The sequence below is a fragment of the Triturus cristatus genome, chromosome 11, assembly GCF_964204655.1.
Source record: "Triturus cristatus chromosome 11, aTriCri1.1, whole genome shotgun sequence".
NCBI classification, from domain to species: Eukaryota; Metazoa; Chordata; class Amphibia; order Caudata; family Salamandridae; genus Triturus; species Triturus cristatus.
In genome coordinates this window covers 1183005760-1183028173 of record NC_140594.1, presented here as the reverse complement: position 1 = coordinate 1183028173, position 22414 = coordinate 1183005760, and the positions used below count along the sequence as shown (strand labels likewise).

The following is a 22414-nucleotide window of genomic DNA, read 5'->3' as shown; positions in this document are numbered from 1 at the left end:
CAAAGGACAGCTATGTAGAGGCTCAAATGGGGACCCCATCAGAAAGGTTAAAACAAGATCAAGGTCCCACTGTGGCATTACAAAAGGAGTGGGAGGAAACATGTTTGTAAGGCCCTTGATAAAACTCAGTTTAACTGGAGATTTAAACAGTGACTGTTGATCCGGAAGGCATAGAAAAGCCGATCAGGCCGAAAGATAACCCTTGACCGTGGCCACAGCACAGCCCTGCTGAGCCAAGGAAAGAGCAAACTGGAGCATATTAGAAAGATGGGCTTTTAAAGGGTCAATGGACCTCTCCACACCATTTTACAAACTTAGACCACCTGTAGGAGTAAATGGACTTGGTGGAGTGTCGCCTGGCCGATAAAATAACGTCCACCACATCAGGTGGGAGAGAGAAGGAACTCAGGTTGCCCCGTTCAATCTCCAGGCATGAAGGTGTAAGCTCTGGAGGTGGGGGTGTAGAACCTTCCCCCTCCGAATGCGAGAGGAGGTCTGCCCTCAGAGGGAGATGGAGCAGAGGGCACGAGGAGAGGTGGAGGAGATCTGTATACCACACCCTTCTTGGCCAATCCGGGGCGACCAATATGACTTGGGCCCGGTCTTGGCGAATCTTCCTCAGAACCCGAGGAATCAAGGGTATGGAAGGAAACGCGTAAAGGAGTTGTGAGCCCCAATTCAACTGAAACGCGTCCCCCAACACCCCCTGCATCGGAAACTGGAGACTGCAGAATGACGGGCAGTGCGCGTTCTCGCGGGTGGCAAACAGGTCCACCCGAGGTGTCCCCCACGTCCGAAAGACGTGACGAACCACCTCCGGATGGAGCCTCCACTCGTGGCCGGCGGAGAACTGCTGACTGAGAATGTCCGCACGTACGTTCAGCACCCCGGCCAGATGATTTGCCATCAGACAAATCTGATGGTCCTGAGCCCAGGACCATAGACGCAAGGCCTCTCTGCCTAGACCAAGACACCCCACTCCTCCCTGCTTGTTGACATACCACATCGCGGTAGTGTTGTCTGTCAGGACTTGAACCGACTGACCGCGAAGGGAAGGGAGGAAGGCCTTGAGCGCCAAACGAATCGCCCGCAACTCCAGAAGGTTGATGTGAAGCAACCTTTCCTCTGGAGACCAAAGACCCTTGATCTCCAGATCCCCCAGATGAGCACCCCACCCTAAAGTGGAGGCATCCGTTATCACTCTAGCCACCGATGGAGGCAGATGGAAGGGCTTTCCTTGCGACAGATTGCCCTCCACCAAGACAGAGCCACTGCAGCTTTTCTGGAGATCTTGATAGACTCCCTGAGATCCCCGTTGTGCTGATACCACTGCTTGTGGAGGCACCACTGGAGCGCCCTCATGTGCCAGCGTGCATGGTTGACCAACAGAATGCAGGAAGCGAACAGACCGAGCAGGCGAAGGACCTTCAGAACTGGAACAACCGCTCCATTGTAGAATAAAGGGACCATCTCCTGAATGTCGAGAATTTTGTGGAGGAGGAAATGCTTGACACACAGTAGTGTCCAGTACCGCCCCTATAAACAGGTTGCGTTGAGGGCACCAGGTGAGATTTGGGCACATTGATCGAAAAACCCAAGTCGAATAACAGCGGAGATGTAACCTGCACCATCTCTGGGGACTCTGCCTTCAGAAGCCAGTCGTCCAGGTAGGGGAAACCCGGAATCTCCAACCTCCTGAGATGATCAGCCACCACTGCCATCACCTTTGTGAAGAATCGAGGTGCGGTAGTAAGACCAAACGGGAGGACCGCAAACTGGTAATGTTGCGACCCAACCGTAAAACGGAGATACTGCCTGTGAGACTTCAGGATTGGGACATGGAAGTACGCGTCCTGCAAGTCGAGCGACACCATCCAGTCTCCTTGCTGCAACGCTTGAAGAACCTGCGCAAGGGTCAGCATCTTGAATTTCTCCTGTTACAGGTAAAAGTTCAAGATTCTGAGGTCCAGGATTGGGCGCAATCTGCCGCCCTTTTTTGGAATCAGGAAATATCGGGAGTAACATCCCTGACCCCTTTCCTGCTCCGGAACCACCTCTATTGCACCCTTTTGAAGCAAGGCTAGAACCTCTTTCTGAAGAAGCAGATGGTCCTCTGAGTAGTAACCTTGGCAAGGAGGGTAAGGGGGAGGAAACTCCCTAATGGGAAGGGCGTACCCAGTCTCTACGAGGTTCAAAACCCAAAGGTCTGTCGTAACAGATTTCCAACCCCGTAGAAAGTAGGACACCTGACCCCCCCACAGGTCTTACATGATCTGGGATGGGGGATCTAGGGCTGCTTCCCTGATGCCTCATTGGGAGCAGAGGAAGAAGAGGGGTTGCATCCAGAACCTCTCCGACCCTTTGGTCTCCCTCTATAGGATTTATAGAGGGGATTCTGCTGTTGCTGCTGAGGCTGTCGGTAGGAGCGAAAAGATGACCTTCCAAAGCCCCTAAATTTCCTAAAAACAGAACCCTTTGCAGGAGCTTGCAGACCCAAAGACTTTGCTGTAAATCTGCTGTCTTTAAATCTTTGTAGAGCAGAATCTGTATTTTCAAACAACTTCTGCCCATCAAATGGCAAATCCACTAATGTGGCTTGAACATCCGCGGAGAATCCCGACGAACGGAGCCATGCCTGCTTTCTTGCAGCTATGGACGAGCCCATAATCCTTGCCACCGAATCCTCCGTATCCAATCCCGACTGGATCACCTGTCTGGCAGCGGCCTGAGTGTCTAACCACCTCCAAGAAGGACGCCTTATCGCCCTCTGGCAGCTTAGGGGCCAAAGTCTTCATTGAGTCCATCAATGTGTGCACTTAACGCCCCAGCAAGCACGTGGCATTGGAAGACTTTAATGCCATACTCCCCGAAGAGAAAGTCTTTTTAGCAGCCTGGTCCACCTTCTTAGACTCCCTATCTGCGGGAGACTGAGGGAAAGCCCCGGAAGCATGCCTGCACAACTAGGCTCTCTGGAGACGGGTGTATAGATAGAAAATCCGGATCCCCAGGCGCCACCCTATACCTTCGCCACCTGTCTGGAAACCGCCGAAGAAGAAAGTGGTTTCCGCCATACCTCCAAAACAGGCTCTAAGATGGCTTCATTAAAGGGCAGTAAAGGCTTTGAAGTGGAAGTAGGAGAGTGCAGAACCTCTGTCAACAAGTTAGATTTATACTCTGCTGAGGGCAACTGTAATTTAACAGCTCTGCAGCCTTTGATAACAGTATGGTAGGGAGCCAGTTCTTGTGATGGAGAGGATCTTGCCGATGTGTGCTCCCATTCTGGGGTGGTGTCTAGGCCACTAGCCTCTTGTATGCCCTCAAAATCACCAGAGGATGTGTCCACCTCACCTTCCTCTACCTCTTCTCTGTACCTTCCTTCTTCCAATACCCTTTGGGCCTCCCTTCTCGATCGAATCCGGGGAGCTGGCGTAGACGTCGTACGCGGTGTTGGTGGAGCCAGAAGTGTTGGAGTCGGCGGCACCATAGACGAAGTCTGCGGCGCCGGACGCAGCGCCGATGGAGTCGGCAGCGGCGTCGAGGAAGGCTCTGAGGCAGGTCGATCCATCCGAAGTCGTGACGGATCCCCAGAGGGCACCGGAAACTGCCACGAATGCGCCATCGGCAGAAAGGGCATGAAGGGGGCCTGAGCATAATGCTGCGGCACCCCCAACGTATAAGCCATGGGACCAGTTGGTGCTCCGGATGGGAAGGCCGCCCTATTAAAAATACCATACATGGCATTTAAGAACAGAGTAGAATCAGTACCTGGAGCAGGAAACTGAGGATAAGGCACTGAACCTGCATCCCTCTGCGGAGTATTTGGCTGCGGCGCCGTAGTGTCCTCCACCGGAGCCATAGATTCTTCAAGCGCCGGAGTCGGTTCTTCCTCCCGTTCCTGATCCGAAACATGCGACTCCACCCGATCTGGAGACAACGCCGGAGACTGCGCCAGTGAACGCTCTGGAGCCTGCATCGGAGACGGAGAACCTCCCGGAGTCTTAGAGGGAGAAGGTGAAGGTAAAAGGTCCTTACTCCGATGACGCCGAGGTGAAGTCGACCTCGACTTCCTGCTCTTCGAGGATCGGCGTCGCGTCGTGAAGAGTGTTTTCTTTTTTTATGATGTCTCCTGGACTTAGACGACCTCGAAGTCGACGCCGCCGCCCTCTATTTCTCTTTCTTTCTCCCTCTTCTCCTTACCGATCTTCACCATAAACAGCTTGGCCTTTCTTTCCTTTAATGCTTTAGGATTCATCCTCCTACAGCATGCACAGTCTTCGACATCGTGGTCCAACGAAAGGCACCACAAACATTCCTCATGTGGGTCAGTCATGGACATATGTCCGCCACATTCCCTACAGGGCTTAAAGCCAGACTTGCTCGTCACAGACATTACAGAATTTTGCAACAGAAACACCTTACAACTACAAAGTAGCAGGAGTACTGGAAAAAACCGGCGTAATCATGCAGACGTGGGCCTCTTATGGCTCCGGTGACGTCATACGGAGTCGCGAGCGGAGCCGATGTATTAGGACGTCGCCCACGTCGACGTGGAGTGCTGGGGAAGAAAAATTCAGTGGAATGCTGGTGCAGGGGATATTCACAAGGTGAGTAATCCACTGGCAGATGTATCCATCAGAATGCAGACGTCACAGGAGTGAGCTCACCAGAATCATAATTAAGTCCATTCAAGGCAGAGACAGGGGCTCTTCTGGTAGGGTGAAAAAAAAACAAGTTACTTACCTGTACACTATGGTTCTCCAGTATTATCCTTCATAGATTCACATGCTTGTATCTTCCCCGTAGTCATGGTGGGAGTCTCACGGTAACAGAATGACCATAGCAGTACTAGAAAAACTGCATAGAAAAATCCCATAGGGAATCGCATTTGGTAACCAAACCTCATTATTTGGTACAAAACTCAGCTGCAAGCCCCGACATCACACTCCTCAGCAGAGCCATCATACCTCAGATTTCCAGCCCCAAGTGAGAGACAAGGATATATCTAGAAATAAAAAGGTTCTACGTGAGAAACGATGAGGTGGGCGGGCTGCATGTGAATCTATGAAAGGCAATACTGGAGAACCATAGTGTACAGGTAAGTAACTAGTTTTTTCTCCAGTATTGAATCTTTCATAGATTCACATGCTTGTATCAGAATAGCGAGCAGTACTTGTACCAAACTGCATTTCCAGGATAGAACTCCATATTCTTTGTGGGCTCTGCTCCCATTTCCAGAATATTAACAATCTTATAAGTATACTAATGCCAAGATAGTAGAAGCATAGAACTGCTTGTCCCACTGCTGCATCCTTTTTCCATGCTGTGTCTAGACAATAGTGTCTAGTGAAGGTGTGTGCATTTTTCCACGTCGCTGCCATGCAAATGTCTGGCAGAGACACTCCTGCAAACAGAGCCGTAGAAGTTGCAGTCTCTCGTAGAATGCGCGTGCACCCTGGATTGTAGAGGTTTTCCAGCTTTGACATGACAAGGAAATGGCTGAAGATATCCATCTCAAAATGCTAGATCTAGACAGCGGCAAACTATTCTGGGACCAGAAAAAGCCAGTACCAGAAAAAGCCACAAAAAGTTGGTTTTCCTGAAAGATTGTTTTAGCAATGTAGAATTTTAAACACCGTTTAATGTCGAGTGTAGGGCTCTTTCCGCAGATGAAGGATCTTTAAAGAATGTAGGTAACACCACAGGCTCATTCAGATGAAAATTGGATGAGACCTTAGGAATGAACTTTGGATTTGTTCCAAGGATAACTATCCGCTCGGAATTGGAGAAAAGGTTCTGCAATTGAGAAGGCTTGAATTTCGCTGACCCTACTTGCTGACGCGAGAGCTACTAGCAAGGCTGTTTTCCATGAAAATAAATTGTATATCCGCTTTATGTACGGATTCAAACGGCAGTTTCACAAGCTGCGTAAGAACCGTATTAAGCTGCCAAGAGACTATTGGGCGTTGCACCGGGGGAAACACTCTGAAGAGCCCTTTGAGAAATGTTTATTACTCTTTGTGACCAAAGAGATGGATGGTTAGGAACTCTCCTATATCTTGAGATAGCGAGCAAATGCACCATTGACTTATGTGAAAGTCCTGATTTATCCAAATTTAAAAGATACGGAAGAATTTGCTCTGAAGAGGCGTTCAAGGGATGCAGATTTTTAGATGTGCACCATTGACAAAATCTATTTTGCCGAATGTTTTATTCGTAGAGATTGCCTAAGAACCTGAAAGAATCTCGGCATTTCTGAAAAATAGCTAAAGATTGGAATTCATGTTCGTGAGGTTCTATGCTGACAAGTTCAGCAATTTCAAATTTGGGTGGAGAATTTGACCTTCGTTCATAGTGATCAGGTCCTGCACTAATGGGAACTGTATTCTGGGTGCCACTGATAACTTGAGATGTTCTGAGAACCAAGCTGGTCTCCGCCATGCCGGAGTATAAAACTCAAGTGGCACGGTTCCGATTTCATCTTCCGTAACACTTTCGATAGAGGAAATGCGTACGCGAACATCCCTGTCCAGCGCATCTATAGTGCATTGCCCCACGATCCCTTTTGCGGAAACCTGCTTGCAAAGTGTTTGCATTTTGAGTTGTGGTGGTTCGCGAACAGATCCAGCGATTGGGTGCCCTATAGACCAAATAATCTGAGAAGCTGAATTTGATCCAATTCCCACTCGGGAGAAACACTGGATGATCTGCTCAGGACATCTGCTCTTGTGTTGTTCACGCCTGGAACATGCTGGACCTGAAGTGAGATGTGAACCAGTAACCATCTCCAAATCTCTTGCGCTTGTTTCAACAGGAGTTTTGACTTCGTACCCCCTTGTTTTAAAACATCGATGTTGTACTGTCTGTTTTGACAAGTACTGTTGATTTGTGAATTCTGGGAAGAAATGCTTGTAATCCCAAGAAGACTGCCTTTATCTCTAGCCGGTTGATGTGAAGCTGAGCTTCGCGGTCTGACCAATGACCCTATATTTCGAGGTCTTGGAGATGTGCTGGTCTTGGAGATGTGCTGCCCAACCTTGTAGCGATGATTGGTTATCATAACAGCTGTGATGCTGAGGTTCGAAAAGTAGACCTTCTGTTAAAGGTTTTCTGATTTTCCACCATGACCAGGCCTTTTGGATCCGAGGAGTGATAAAGATCCGATCTTCGAAGGACCCTTGAGATTGAATCCATTGTTTGTCTAGGAGCTCTTGAAGTGGCCTCATGTGCAGTCTGCAATTGGGTAGTAAGGGGATACAAGACATCATCCCCAATAAGGATTTGTAGATTCTCACAAACGCACTTTGTTTGTAGATGCGACGCCAGGCTTATGATTTTCTGAGTACGCTCTTCTGAAGGATAAGCTTTTGCTTCCTTTGTGCGAAGCATGGCTCCCAGAAATTGAAGGGACTGAGATGGCATGAGGTACGACTTCTAGATTGATCCTTAGACCCAGACGACTGAAGAGATCCATGCAACATTGCAGAGAAAGCTGGGTTTCCTTGAACGAAGTACCTTTTATGAGCCAATCGTCCAGATCTGGGAAAATTTGGTGACCTTGAAGTCTCAGGTGTGCGGATACTGGAGCAATACATTTCGCAAAGACCCTTGGCGCAGACTTCAGGTCGAATGGCAAGACTGAACTGGTAGTGGCGCCCGCCACCATAAAACGTAGAAACTGATTTATATGAATCAGGATGTGAAAATAAGCATCTAAAAAGGTCCAGGGATGCCATGTAATCTCCTTTGCAGAGAAGTAGGAGTATTTCTTGCAGGGATAGCATACGAAAAGATATCTTTTGGATGAATGTTCAAACCGCTCAGGTCCATTACCTGCCTCCATTTCGATGTCTTTTTCCTTTATTAAAAAAAATGCGAATAAAAGCCTTTCCCTCGTTGAAGACGCGGAACCTCTTCTATTGTCTCTTCGTAAAAGGGAAATAATTTCCACCTTGAGGGCTGAAAGGTGTTCTTGCTTCCTGTGAACAGGAGGATGATTTGGAGGCTTCTGTATGAATTCCAGGGTATGGCCTTGATGCATCACGTCCAGTTCCGATCTGTCTCTTATCGACAGCCATTCCTGATAAAAGAGAAAGGTAATTGTGAGAAGTTGGCCTGATATATGATGTCACTAATTCTAGAGTACACCTTATATCAGTCCAAACAACCCTTATGGTGATTGGTTGTACAGTCAACCTTATAGACCAGCTATCCTAGTGGTAGCATGGACAAGAGCAGTCTTAGGCTAAACTCTGTATGGCATGTGAAGCCAGCTGTTATACCATTTGTAATCCCTTATGAAAGCACACAACAACAGATATATATAAAAATAGAATGTATTTATTCTAGTCAAAATACCCTCAGCAGTCTTTATGAGATTCGAGGTAAGTACAACACAGTCTTATTTAAGCATACATTAAGTAACACAGGTAAGTAATACAGTTAGGCCCTAGGAGCCATGCAAACCATATACTAAGTAAGTGGTATAAGAACCACTGTCACGAACACAGGATAGGCCTAGGGAATCGCTGGGGCTACACTATACTACCAAAGGTTAGGAAGTGGGAGGCCCACGGGATTCAGGTGCAGAGTGGAAACACTCACGCTTAATGCGTAAAAGTCAATAGAACTAGTAGTTATTAAGAGTTTTAGAACACTTCTGGAATAGCTAGGAGTGCGAGACTTGGAAACTAGACCCTAGGATAGTCACTACCCTTGTGAGCACTGGAGTACTCAAGTTACTTAACCCACGGGCTGCGGGTGCATAGGTGGGAACTTGCGTCTGGTTTCGTCGTTGACTCCTATGGATGCCTGAAGGAAAGTTGCTGACGGGCAGTCAGTGAAGAGTGTCCGGTGGATCCCAAGGATGGAATCAAGAAGGAAGGATACCTGCAAGCAGAAGGGACAGAGTCTAGGTCACCAGCCAGGAGCCGGGAAGGAACCAGGAAGGAACCAGGCGATGTGGTGCAGATGCAGGTGAAGAGGTGAAGCTTGTCGCAGCAGCCACGGGTACCAGGAGACAGAGGACGACCAGGACGCGAGCTGTCCCACGAAGGCTCTTGCTGTCGGCGGCGGCGATGTAGAGTTAGGACCCAACAAGCCTTGGCAAGCAGAACCCACGCAGGATGGAGGACTTGCTTCTGGTGCAGACCAGGAAGGTCTGGGGTGCTTCTCTTTCACAGAGGAGCGAGTGCCAGTCTGGAGGAGCCGGACCAGCAAGGTGAAATCAAAGGTTCGTCATCACTAGCCAACGGGCCAGCAACCGGACAACACATCGAGCAACTCAGGTGCAGAAGGGCCCCAAGCAGAACACGTGAAGTGTGGGGAGCTGATCTTTGCAGATGGTGCTCGGGATGGGGGCTTCTCAATTCCCCAAGCACAGCCTCGAGGAAGCCTCAGAAGTCGCGCTAGTCAGTTACTAGCCACTTTTCCCAAGTCGCCGGCCCCACGTCCCTAGTTGCCTCCACGGGTCTCAGCTTTGCTGTAGATGTGGATCTGGTTCAGAGGTGTCTGGAAGTCTCGGCGCTGGTCAGTCTCTGCAGTCGTCCCTCGTAGGACCAGTCGCAAAGCAAGCAGCGGTCGCTGGATGGTGCCTGGTTGCCCAGGGTGGTCACTCCTTGGCCACAAGGGAGATTTCTTCAGTCTTCTTCCTGAGGTCGAATGTCGAAGGTCCAGAGTTTCTGTTCAAGTTGCAGGTTCAGGATAATCTAATTCTGCAGGGCTCAGCTACCTACTGATATACTGGGCTAGTGGGCTGGGCTACCTGCAAGGTCCCTCCTACGGGTGGGACCAGGAAGGGGAGTGGTTACACCCCCTTTCCTTTGTCCAGTTTCACACCAGAGCTGGGGCTGGAGTGCCCCAGTGCCGGTTTGAACTGGACTATGCATGGGACACCTTGTGTGCCCCAGGCAGTGTCTCGTTTCTTTCATCCCTCCCTGCCCCAATACACCAAGGCCTGTCTGGGGTGGTGCTTGCACCTCCCATGGCAGGAAACCTATTGTCCAAGCCTCCCTCGCTGGAAGGACTCCCAGCAGCAGGAGGTCAGACTTGTGTCTGTGGCAGCAGCATCCATTTTGTGATGCTGGGGCTCTGGTTAACTTTAACCGGGTAAGTAGGTTTTAACATGTCTTCTCCCTCTAGAAGGGAGGAATACTATCCTCACCGCCAGAAATGGTGTGGGGGTAGTATTCCAAAGTGTTAGACACCTTACACGACATGTTTTGATAAAGCCAAACCATAGTTACCATAACCGTTTAAGATTATAAGGCACTTTAAGAGTATATGGTAGGCTATATCATAGAACAGCTAGAAGGACATGGTTCCGAAAGCTGCAGACAGGCTCAGCTCATGCTAGAGCACCACCTCACATGTTACCAAGCACTCTGCCTCCAGGATTGTTAAGGCCTGCCATAGGAGTGGCTGATAGGTACACATGTGTCTATATATAAGGGTAGATATAGGTATACTATATCTAAGCAAGGGGTGATTACACGACCTTGCCCCAGCTGAGTGATCAGCCAGTTGTGTCATAATGGAAGGCCAGGCCAGGGGTGGCATAATACATGCTGCAGCCCCGGGTAGGCCTAGGGTGCACCTATGTCCTGGGTCCCTAAGGTACACTATACAGGGGCCAATACGGTGATCCTTACCAATTGGGTTATGAACCTAAAGTACATAGTATGAATTTAGAGAGAGAACAGCTGGGCTGTGGGTCTGATTGGCAGGCCCACAGCCACATCTAAGTCGAAAACCAGTGAAGCAAAAGCAAAAAGTTGCGGCGAACATAGAAAGCAGACCCTACTCTCCTACAGTAATGATCCTGGAGGTCTGAGCATATGGCGGGCACTTTGACAGTCACTGTCGTCTATTAGATTGTTGCGATTTACCTTTTGCAATAGTCTTCCCTTTGGACTGCTGCTGATACGGGATGTTAAAGGGTCGAAAATGTTGGTTACTTGAAAACTGACGATACCCCTGCTGACTGCATGGCTGGTATCTGCTGGACTGGTACGAGGATCTTTGATTGTATTGTCCTCTAGTTCCTCTCTTCCAAAAAGGACTGGAACCTGCCCTGCTGTAGAGAGCCCAACGCTCGCGCAGTGTGTCAGCTTTGATACTTGAGAGCATCATCAGGTTTTCCAAAGAGATTTTCTCCGAACGGCATGTCAACTATTTTTGCCTGGACTTCCGGTCTAAAAAGTGGCTTTAAGCCATCTTTGCCTTCGGAGGGCCACTGCACCCGCCATTTTCCTGAATGCTACAGAAGACATATCCATTGCAATATCTATGGATTCAGATGCCACCCTAGCCCCATCTTGTAAAATGGCAGCCGCTTCTTCCTTCTTATCCTCCGGTAGACGGGCCAATAAAGGTGCTATATCTGACCACATCTGCCTATTATACCTACTGATGAGAGCTAAAGCATTTGCAGCTTTAATGGAAGCTGCTGCCATTACAGCAAATCGCTTCCCCGCACCATCCATTTGTCTTCCTTCCTTCTCAGGAAGGGCTGCAGAAGTTGAAACTGGTTTTTCGATTGTCTTTGAGCGGCTTGCATCACTACAGACTCTGGCCGCGGATGCCCAATTAAGCAAGCTGGAGATGATTCTGGGGCTCGATATTTTTTCTCTATTCTGGGTACCGAGGCAGCAACCACTGCCGGATTCTTAATTATTTTCAATCCCTCGTCCCAAATGTGATAAATAATAGGAATCGCTCTGATGGATTTTCTTGATTCCTCTTTAAAATCGTAGAGAAAACTCAGTTTCTTGTACTGGAAGTTCAAATCTTTGAGGCTTTCTCCATAATATCATGGAATCCTCCAATATCCTGTGGAGGAGAGTTTGCTGGCGATGGAGACGGCGTAGTAGGTAGAATGTACTGATACCATTCTATCCAAACAGGATTTTCCTGAAGGAGTTCCCCCTTCTTCTGGTTGCTCTGCATCACTCTCCGTTAAATCATCCCCGATTGTAATTGGAGGCGATTGAACCTTTTGCGCTGAAAAAAGGGGAAGAGGTTGAGTCACTTGAACTGGAGTAGGACTGGCTTAAGACTTCGAGGCTGGGGTGTTAACTTCAAGAAAATGTCGGTAATAGTCGTTGAGCACGAGATGTAAGTCAGTCACTAAAGAAATTGGCATGGAGACAGATTTTTCTCACATCAGACTGCTTCTACCTCATCCTCATAATCATATGATTGCTGAAAAGACTCGTACCTTTTCGATTTGTGCACTGGACGATCTTGGAATGAGAACACCTCTTGAACCTCCTGATATTCTTCATCCGTTTCCTGACTATCTGAAGCTGGGAAGGGCTATAAGCAAAACACACAAGATGGACGGAATGTTGCACATTGGCAAAACATTCACCCCCAGTCACAGATCTGGGTAATCGTCGTTATTTTGCTCACCACGCCACCCCAGTTCAGACAACCATATGCAAATCAGTCTTGACCCTGTGCCTCATGGGAAGTCAAGCCCGAACTGCCAAGCCATGTCTTCCCTGGACCAGAATCATGCATCCTAGGACCGGTTTCATTTTCAGCCAGAGTAGGATGGGTATGCTCAGACGCGAGTCCTGTGCTCCCCATGCCACTGGAATCAAGCTATCCTGGCTGAAGAGGGGTGAAACCCCGAAACCGGTCCTAGGCTGCTTGTTTCCAGTCCAGGGAGGACCTGGCTTGGCTGTTCGGGCTAGACTGTTCCCATGAGGCACAGTGTCAAGACCGATTTGCATATGGCTGGGTTCAAACTGGAATGGCATGGTGAGCAAAAAAACAATGGATTTAGGCCCAGATCTCTGTACTGGGGTGAATGTATGACATTGTTCTGCATTCTGTCCATCATCTGTTTTTGCAATTGGGAAGGGCTATAAGCCACTCCTGAAGACTCTTCATCCTCAGACTGCAATTCTAGCAGATTTGATGGAGGAAGCAGAGAAATTTGTCCAGCCTGTGAAATCTGAAGATTTCTTCATCGTTGACGAGTCAGTCGACAGTGGAATGGACTTTAATGAAATTGTTGACTTTGCCTTTAAAGATTTAAAAGACGACGGAGCTCCCGTCGACGAGGAAATAAGTATTATTGTCGACGAGGTGGTAGTAGACGAGGTAGTAATAGTCGGCGAGGTCGCTGTCGATTGAGTCATCGACGAGGTAGTCACCGGTTTTCCCGTCGACGAACCCTTCGACGACGATGTTAATTAGTAGACGACGCAGCCATCGTCGTCGAGACTGTAGTAGTCGACGAAGTAGTAGTCAACGGAGCGGTCGACGTTTTCATAGAAATCAGTGCCGGCGACACCCCAATCTTCGTAGACTGAGCTGAAGACAACTCTTGACTGAGGATTTTTTCAGAGGAGTGCGAGGAAGAGAAGATGAAGAAGCCTCTGTCTTTCTGCTCTTCAAGTTCCACTTTTTCCTCAGAAGCAAAAGATTCTCTTCTTAGAAGACTTAATATATTAACCTCTTCAGAGTCAGGATCTGAAGTGACCTTTTTTTGAAGCCACAACAGTAAACGTGCCTCCCTGTCTTAGAGTTTTCACAGAAAATGTTCTGCAGTGTTTGCAGTCTTTAGGCACATGTTTAGGATGAAGACAGTACAAACAGTCCTTGTGGGGATCTTCAGAATACAGTCTAGGTTTCCCACAGGATCTGCAGGGCCTGAAGAGCCTCTTTTTAGAACTTTCAGCCATAATAGGTATAAGATATAAAACAGTACCTTAAATCCAGAAGAAAACTCACTTGAAAAAGGTAAACAGTTCACTCAGGAACAAAACTGAGCAAGGCTCAGGGAGACTCCTTCTCACACGAACGCGGTTGGAAATCTGAAGTATGATGGCTCTGCTGGGGAGTGTGATGTCAGGGATTGCAGCCGATTGGCTGAGTTTGACCAAATAATGAGGTTTGGTTACCAAATAATGATTATCTATGGGATTTTTCTATGCAGTTTTTCTAGTACTGCTATGGTCATTCTGTTACCGTGAGACTCCCACCATGACGGGGAAGATACCAGCATGTGAATCTATGAAAGATTCAATACTGGAGAATCTGGCCTCTGAGGTAGCCCCAGTAAGTGCTTCTTCTAAACTATGACCTTCTAGTTTGCCCTTTTTAGATTTTAGAGCACTTTTTTCTGAAGAAGCACTTGGTGATTCAGCCCTGAGACGGTATAGAAGCCTATCTGTCCTTCAAGGGTTTGATGCTAAACAGGAAACTTATTTTGCCATTGTTCGGCCTGTGGCCAGGTTTATGAAGGTAGAAAATACATTTAGTGTGCAAGTCCTCAACAAAAACCTTTCTGGATCCGCAACAGTCTGAGAAAAGCCCTTGGCTAAAACTGTTCTCCCATGGTTTGTTCTCCAAAATAGGCAAAGATGTACCACAACCTTTAAGAAAGGTTAGAGTAGTCCGGTTCTCGATTGTTAAGCGAGTTGTGTCAATAAATGCAGTAGAGGAGCAAAGCTTAGAGGGTATCCCTATACAAAGCAGTTGAAAATGTGGCAGTTGGATCCTCAGAGGGTTGGGACATTGAGCCCCTTCCCCTGACTGGCCGGAATTTGAGTCACAAAGATGTGAATGGGTAAGAGGTGAATTCCAGTTTGGCTATTAGTTTTCAATGTGGATTGCTATACTGATACATTGCTGTACTTCCAGTAACTATCAAGGGTTCCCCAGTGAGACGTTGGGAGAATTCAAATGTGAATCGATGAAAAATCCAGTGTTGTATAACAATTTTACAAGCAAATTCTGGAGTTACAATATAAAAAGTTAACATGTAACTTACTTTCTCAGCAAAGCTGTTCATTCCTGCTCGGACAATGATTATACAGCCTTGGACACCGACACCTTTTTGCTCTAGTTCCAGAAAATCTTCTTTGCGTCCATAATAGGCATAAACTGGTTTACCCTAAAAAAAGTATTACAAAGCACATTTACAGGGTAAAAATACTTAAAACATTATATGGAGAAAATCATCTGATAGAGCAAACCTGTATCAAGCAATTAACACGCAAACATGAATATTTTTCTAAACACTTAACGTTGTGATGGAAATTGGGTTCCTCGTTGAAGGGGGGGGAGGGGGTGTTGAGCCTTGGTCAAACAGCAACCACAATCCTAGTTCAGTTATGGCATAAGTAACCTAAAATTAACCTGCCCGTAACAACCTGGTAGCTTGGCACAGAGCAGTCAGGCTCAATTTAGAGGAAGTGTGTAAAGTATTTGTGCAACTCACCAACAGCAAAACAGTGAAAGCACCACACAAAAAGTTCCCACATCGGTTTAGAAAAATAGAGCAATGTGTAATACATCAAACAAGACCAAAAAGAAAAAGGATCCAATCAGTAAAACCAGAGTTATGAATTTTTAAAGAATAAACTGTAGAGCACCTAAAAATCAAAGCGGCAACCACCACTATCTGGTTGCGCTGGACCAGGTCAAAGTCAAAAGTTCAGGCAGACCGCAAGTCAACAGTCGCAGATTAGTCTAGCTGAAGTTTTACCTTAATGTTTTGTACCAAGAATCCTGTTTGCCAGTGGCGGCCAGAAATGTTATTGGGGGGTGGCGCACAAGCACACATTCATAACACTCATTATGAAACAGACATGCATTCACATCAAAATAAAAATAAAGAAAAAAAAGAAAAATCTTACCGTGCATGCAGATCTTCGAGAGGAAAGCCACTGAGGTCCCAAGAGGGTAAGAACAGCCGGCTTCTCATGGATTGACCTCAGGTCAGCCAATGAGGGAAGCAAGCAGTCCCAAGCCTTGGAGATCCTAGGAGGATTGGACGGCTGCCTTCCCTCACTGCTCACCTTAGGTCAGCCCATGAGGAAAAGGTAGCACTCCCAACCTAGTCCCAGTGAGATGGGTCAGTGAGACATCTGACCCCACCCCACTCAGATGAGGCGTCACTAATTGACACTGCCATGGGCACTTCAGGGCTTAAACGGAAGCATCCAGGTACAAGGCAATGGGTGACGCTACCCCTTGTCACGAGGAGAAAGGAGGGCAGGGTGGGTCTTGACGTACTATTACAAGGCTGCGGATGTCACACCCACACGGCTGTGAAATCCTTAACCTGGCAATATTCAGCTTAGGCCAACAGGAGCATGCTCATTTTGCACATGTCCAGCTCCTGGCTGCCTAACCTAAAAAGGAAGTATCGGCCAGGCAGACTCTTTGCTTAGACGGACACGCACTCTTTTCCAGGAAAAATAGGGTGGCGTGGTCCCTTCGCCCCTACGGACGAGCTGCTGCTAATGTTGAAAAGGGTCACTGGGAGCGAGTCAGGCAGTAGCGGTATTGCATGAAAAGCTGTCTAGGAATCATGTACAGGCTGGCTTGAGCTTAGCGATGGCAGTCTCCCACAGTGATCCATGCTTGCTCTGCAAAGATGGCTGGCAGTGGCTCACGCTGATTTTCTGTCGAGCAGCACACTTCTGGTGTGAACTGGCCCAGTCAGTCGCAAAGAGCAAAAGCTTGATTTCGAGAGCTCCAGAGCCACACCCAGGGTCCAGGACCTAAAAGGCACCACTTGGTGGGGTTAGTAACACGCAGACGACTGGTCCAGGAGCTGTTGAGGCGTCTCAGAGCTTCAGATCAAGAGGCCAGCACACTAGCCCTTCAAGTCACTCTGGGGCCGGGGTTCAAGCTAAAGTTGAAGGCCCAGTTCTTTCCCAAGTAAGAGGGCAGCAGGCAGCACAGCAGTTCCTTTAAACCAGCAGAATGGCAGTCCTTGTAGCAGCACAGCAGTCCTCCTTTCTGGCAGAGTATCCACAGTCCCAGAAGTGTACTGAAGTGGTGGTGTCGGAGGTCTCTTTTTTGCACAGTTGAGCCTCTGAGGTGGGGAGAAGCTCCTGGAAACATGCCTTTGAAAAGGACAGGCCTGCCTTCCTTGTCCTGGCTACAGACAAATTACAGGAGGCATGCGTTCCTTGTGTGGAGACAGGACACCGTCTATTCAGGTGTAAGTGAAGCTACGCCCAGCTCCTCCCTCCCATTTTTCCAGCGATGGCCCAACCAGTCACGCCAAAGCTTGCATTGTGTGTGGCTGCCTGGGAGGAATACACAAAGACCAACAGACAACTACACCCAGCCATATGATAAGTAAAAAGTGAGAGGCTGTAGGCACCAAACCCTAAGGCAACAAAACGGCAACCTTCTAAAAGTGAGAGTTTCAGAATTGTAATATAAAATCCAATGTCATCATAAGTTAGGATTTTAAATTGGGATTCCACAGACCCCAAATATCAACCAACTTTCTCTTCCCATTTGGAAAGGACACTTATAAAAACGTAATAAGGCAACTCCTATGGAAGAGATAGGCCTTGCAGTGGTGGAAAATGATTTTAGGAGATTTTCCACTAAGTTGGAGGAGGGGGGGGGGGTGTACACTATACCCAACAAGCGGATGAAGACAGGATGGGGAGAGGACGTTGCCACTTAGGATTGAATAGCACAAGTTTAAATACCGATGCATAAGGGTCTCTAAAGAGGCGGTGTCCTACACGGAGGCAAATCCAACATGCCTCCGTGCATGGCTAGACAGTTCGGGCTGGACTGATCCCATGAGGCACAGGGTCAGACTTATTTGCATATGGCCATGTTTGAACTGGGGTGGCAGAGTGGGCTAAAGAACGGTGATGGATTAAACCCAGAACAGTTGACTGGGGGCGAGTGCTTGCAATGTTCAACACTCCGTCCATCAATTCCTTTGGTTTTGCCCCCTTCCCCTCGGAAGTGGCAGTTAAGGCATCATACCGGCCGATCCTGCTGAAAATCTGGCACAGAACATATTATAAGCGAACCCATGCTGCATAAATTGGAACAGGTGGAGGAAGCGATTTGCCTCCGAAACTGCAGGTTGGAGGGCTCCTTCTTGAACACTATGTGGAGCTGCGAGAGGGTGCGTCCTTTCTGGGAGGAGATTGCCACCTTACTGGGGGGGAAGCAAGTGGGGGACAAGTTGAAATGCAGCCCATATTGGCACTACTGGAGATATGGGACCCCAAGGATGCAACCAAATATGAAAATATTTCAGCGAATATCAGGTGTATGGTGGCAAAAATGGTCTAGCCTGAAGATGGGGCAGTGGGTTCACTCCAATTGAACAGGACTGGCCGGCTCGGATGAATGCAGCTGAAAAAGGGAGTATAAGGAAAATAAGAAGGGGGTGGGAGGGCATACCAAACTACCTCGAGACGAGGAGGGACATGTCTCAACTTGGAAGAGGGTTACTGAAATGGGCTATTAGCTGAACATATTCTGTAATGGATTTACTGACTTGCAGACTGGTGGGGAGCAGGAAGGCCTGAGATGGGGTAATGTGGTGTATGAAGTGTCACAGCATTGTTACCTGTTAACCTATAGTAAGTAAAAATTTAAAAAACGGTACGTCCCACTTTTTAAATACCTTGCACCCTGCCCTTTGGGCTGGCCAGGGCCTACTTTATGGGTGACCCATGTATTAAAAGGAAGGTTTGGGCCTGGCAAAAGGTTTATTTTATATTTGACTTGGGGATGGGTGCTGATCCCATTGTAGTCAGCCACATCATATTAGGTCTAAATAGTGACGGGTTACCAAGGAGCATAAGCGCGGTCTTGTCCCTGTTTAGCTTCAGGTAGGAGTGGTTCATCCATTTGGCCACTTCTTCAAGGCAAGTACAGAGGCGGGATGAAGATGTATCTGGGTGGTTAAGTGAAACCACTAGTTGAGTATCATCAGCATATGTTACGATATTCACTCCGTAGGGCTGTATGATCTGCCAGTGGAGCCATATAGGCATTAAAAAGCGTTGGGCTTAGAGAGGAGCCCTGTGGGACTCCACAAAAAAGGGGAAAGGGTTTGGAGGTGGTTTCACCCTCAAATTCCTGGAAGGATCGCCCTTCCAGGAATATCAGCCAGGTTAGGGCTATTCCAGACACACCCAAATTTCTGAGTCAGTCAATCAAGATACGGTGATTAACCGCATCGAAGGCCACACTCTGGTCCAGAAGGATCACGGCAGATGATCCTCCCGAGTCGAGAATTTTTCTTGATTCTTCCATGACAGCTAGGAGAGCTGTCTGTGCCGTGACCGGGACGGAATCCTGTTTGGGTTGGTGGAGGAGGTGGTTGGATTCTAAGTAGGCAGAGTGTGTGATATTTACATGTTTCTCTAGGATTTTGCTAATTCCCGGGAGGAGGGAAATAGGACGATAGTTGGCCAAGCAGTCAGGGTCTAAGGTAGATTTCTTTAGGAGAACTTTGACCATGGCTCTTTTCCAGGAGGAGGGGACTACTCCAGATGATATGGATGAGTTAATCATGTCTAAAATGACCGGGCCAACTGTCTGTTACTTGTTTAAGAATCCTAAGTGGAGCAGGGTCGTTAGGTGACCCGCTTTTTACTCGATCAGCAGTGGCTAGCAGACAATTATAATCCATTGTAGGAAAGGCTACTATGCACGTATCCTTGTCCTCTATGTAGGGCTTATTGCAGTGGGTGAGATTAGGTTCTTTAGTGGAAGAGAAGGAACGGTAGATAGTCTTGATTATGTAGTGGAAAAATTCCGCCATTTCATTACAACGTTGGTCTGAAATAGCCGGGGAAGAGAAGGAACATTCATTAATTTGACAATTTTGAATGTTTCACGGGGGGAGTTGGCAGAGGAAGCTATGATCTTCGAGAGCTGGGGTATTCCTAATTTCAATTTTATAAGTTTTGATAGCATTCTTGTATTCCTTCTTGTCTGGGGGAAAGTTCCTTCTCCAGCCTCTGTCTTCACAGATTTGTTTTAATTCTCGAAGTTTGGGAGTATACCAAGCAGTTTTATTAGACCATTTATGCAACTGGATTATTGTTTGGGGAAGGACTAAGTCTAGTGAGCGGTTAATCCAGTTGCCTAATTTCTCATTGGCCGCTATCAGATCGGATCCTGGAGCAGGCCTAGATCTCTCCAGGGTTGATATCCAGGTGTCCAGTGAAAGTTTTGACCAGCATCAGGACTTAGTATGTATGTACCAGTCGGGTTGGGGGAGTGGCCTGGGTAGAAGACCAGGAAAATGGGATCAGAAAGTGTTCTGACCAAGGAATGAGTATAGGGGCTTGACAGGATAGCTCTTTCAGACCCAAGAAGATTGGTCTAGGAGGTGTCCTTTTGAGTGTGTAGCGGACGGTACTTTGAGTGATCTGTAAGGCCGCTAAGTTTGAGATCAATTCATGTGCCGTTTGAGAGGTTAAATCATCGAAGTGAATATTAAAATCTCCGAGAATGGTTCAGTTAGTAGTGGGACTTGCTAGTTGGGAACAGTTTCTGCAAGTGAATTACAGAACTGGCCTATAGATCCTTGGGGGGGGGGCGGGGGGCATAAATCAGGATCCCTGATAGTTAGCGTAGGTGTGAATCCTATTGAGGAATGAAGGTTTTCACAGTCTAGACTAGGGCTTCCAAAGGTTCTACAGAGGAGGTGGTTCTTTAGAACGATAGCAATTCCACCCCCCTTTACCATTAATTCGATCTAGCCTCTGGATTATGTAGCCGGGAGGAAGAGCTTGAACTATGTCAGGATCAGAGGCTGTGTTTAGCCAGGTTTCTGTGAGGAATAGAGCATCAGGGCTTTCCTCCATAAGCAGCAGGGACACTTCCTCATCATGTTTCGGTAAGGAACAACATTTTAATAAAAATAGCTTACAAACTTGGTGTGGTATAGCAGCATGTGGACTAATAGGAGTGGGGTGCTTGAGTCTATAAGAGCAGTGCTTACAATTGTAGTTCCAGCAGTCAGGAGCGATAGAGTGAAGACAGACGGGATCTGAGGTTAAGTTCAATTGTTTGAGTTGGTTTGCGCTGTACCGGCAAATTTCTAGTGGGAGACAGGCAGGGGTTCTGGCCCCTTGTCCCGGAAGGGCGCAGACGGGCTTGCCTTAGGCGCACCAGCAGCGCGTCCGCTGCGCGGTCGCATCATTGGGTTTAATATAGCCCTGGTAGACTCAGCGACTAGAGCGCTGACCTACAAAGATAGCGGCCAAGTTATGCGGACAAAAGTTCCCCCCTCAATTCTCACACAGTGCAATCGGTGCAATAATACAATTTAAAAACTAAGTAAAAACGATTTTAAAAGTTTTGCGATATTTCGGGTCAAAAACGCTGCTCTCGCGCCAGGCGAGACTCGCGCAGCTTCTATCACATACCCTCAAATTCCCAATTCAATTGGGATTAATGTAAATTGCTCAGTAGTGGTCGGTTTTCCCACGCGAGTGTTTACAGAGTGGTATCCTACCTGTACCAAGTAAATCATAAGTCAGGATCTTTAAAGCTAAATTTTTTCTGCAACATGTGCAAGAGGCTTGCTCTTGTTGTATCATTACTTGCCATCCTGCTGCCATCTTACTTGACAAATCTGCTTCTTCCCCTTTTCTTGGGGTGGAACACCATTCCTTCGTTTATGCACATTCTGGCACCCAAGAAAACCAAATCTGTTGCTTGGGGTAGTTTTTGCTTTATTTTTTATACCGATAGCAAGGTTCAAGCTTGCTAATGTTGAAATTGTCCTTTGTCACCTCTATGCGTTTTTGCCCTTATGATCCAATCTAAATAAGGAGGCACCACACAACCTTCCTTTCTTAAAAAGAAGGGACTGCTAACAGATCATGAAGTGAAGAAACCTGTGCTTCCATGCAGAAGCTTTTTAATGTACTTGTTGAGGTTTTTCTAACACTAGCTGTCATTCACTTTAGTTTTACAAAATATAAGAAAGAAAATGAAGTAAAATCCTAGATTTTTCCGATACCAGCACCTCTACCACAACTGGCTTCTTCATAAGTTAAACACTTCTAGATGGAGCTCTTTTAAAGTGTTTGTATTCCTCTTACCACGGAGGCTCCTCAAGGTATTCAAGGGCATGACCAAATTTGACAATTTCCAATACCCACCTGCCTGTTAATTTGCATCAGTTTTTTCCATTCATAAGAATAGTTACTTACCTGTAATCTGTGGTTCTCCAGTATTGGCATCTTTCATAGATTCACATGCCTGAATCATCCCCCGGAGTGGGAGTCCCACAAAGCAATAATTATGCACATAATAACCATAACATAGGTAACCTAGAACCCGGAAATTAAGTAGTCAAACTACAAGGAAAAAAACTTCCACATCTACGACTTGTCCAAGTTATTATATATAGTCCAAACTGCAGCCAATCAGGCGACAGCACCCTCTAGAATGCTCCTCAGAGGCTCTCAGATTTTCTAGCACAAGAGTGAACCAAGTGAGAAGAGCATAAACCAGCCTCTGAGAGGAGGTGGGCGGGTTGCATGTGAATCTATGAAAGATACCACAGATTACAGGCAAGTAACTATTGTTCTTCTCCAGTATTGGGGTATCTTTCATAGATTCACATGCCTGAATCAGAATAGAAAGCAGTAAATCCATA

General features: G+C 47.4%; 1 protein-coding gene across 1 annotated transcript in view; it reads right to left on the bottom strand.

Annotated features, from left to right (window-relative positions):
- TFRC (transferrin receptor) overlaps nt 1-22414 on the bottom strand; it is a 454042-nt gene that overhangs the window by 354069 nt on the left and 77559 nt on the right. The window contains exon 7 of the mRNA XM_085635983.1: nt 14783-14905. Within this exon, the coding sequence (XP_085492109.1) occupies nt 14783-14905 (123 nt within the window). The remainder of the gene's footprint in view (nt 1-14782; nt 14906-22414) is intronic.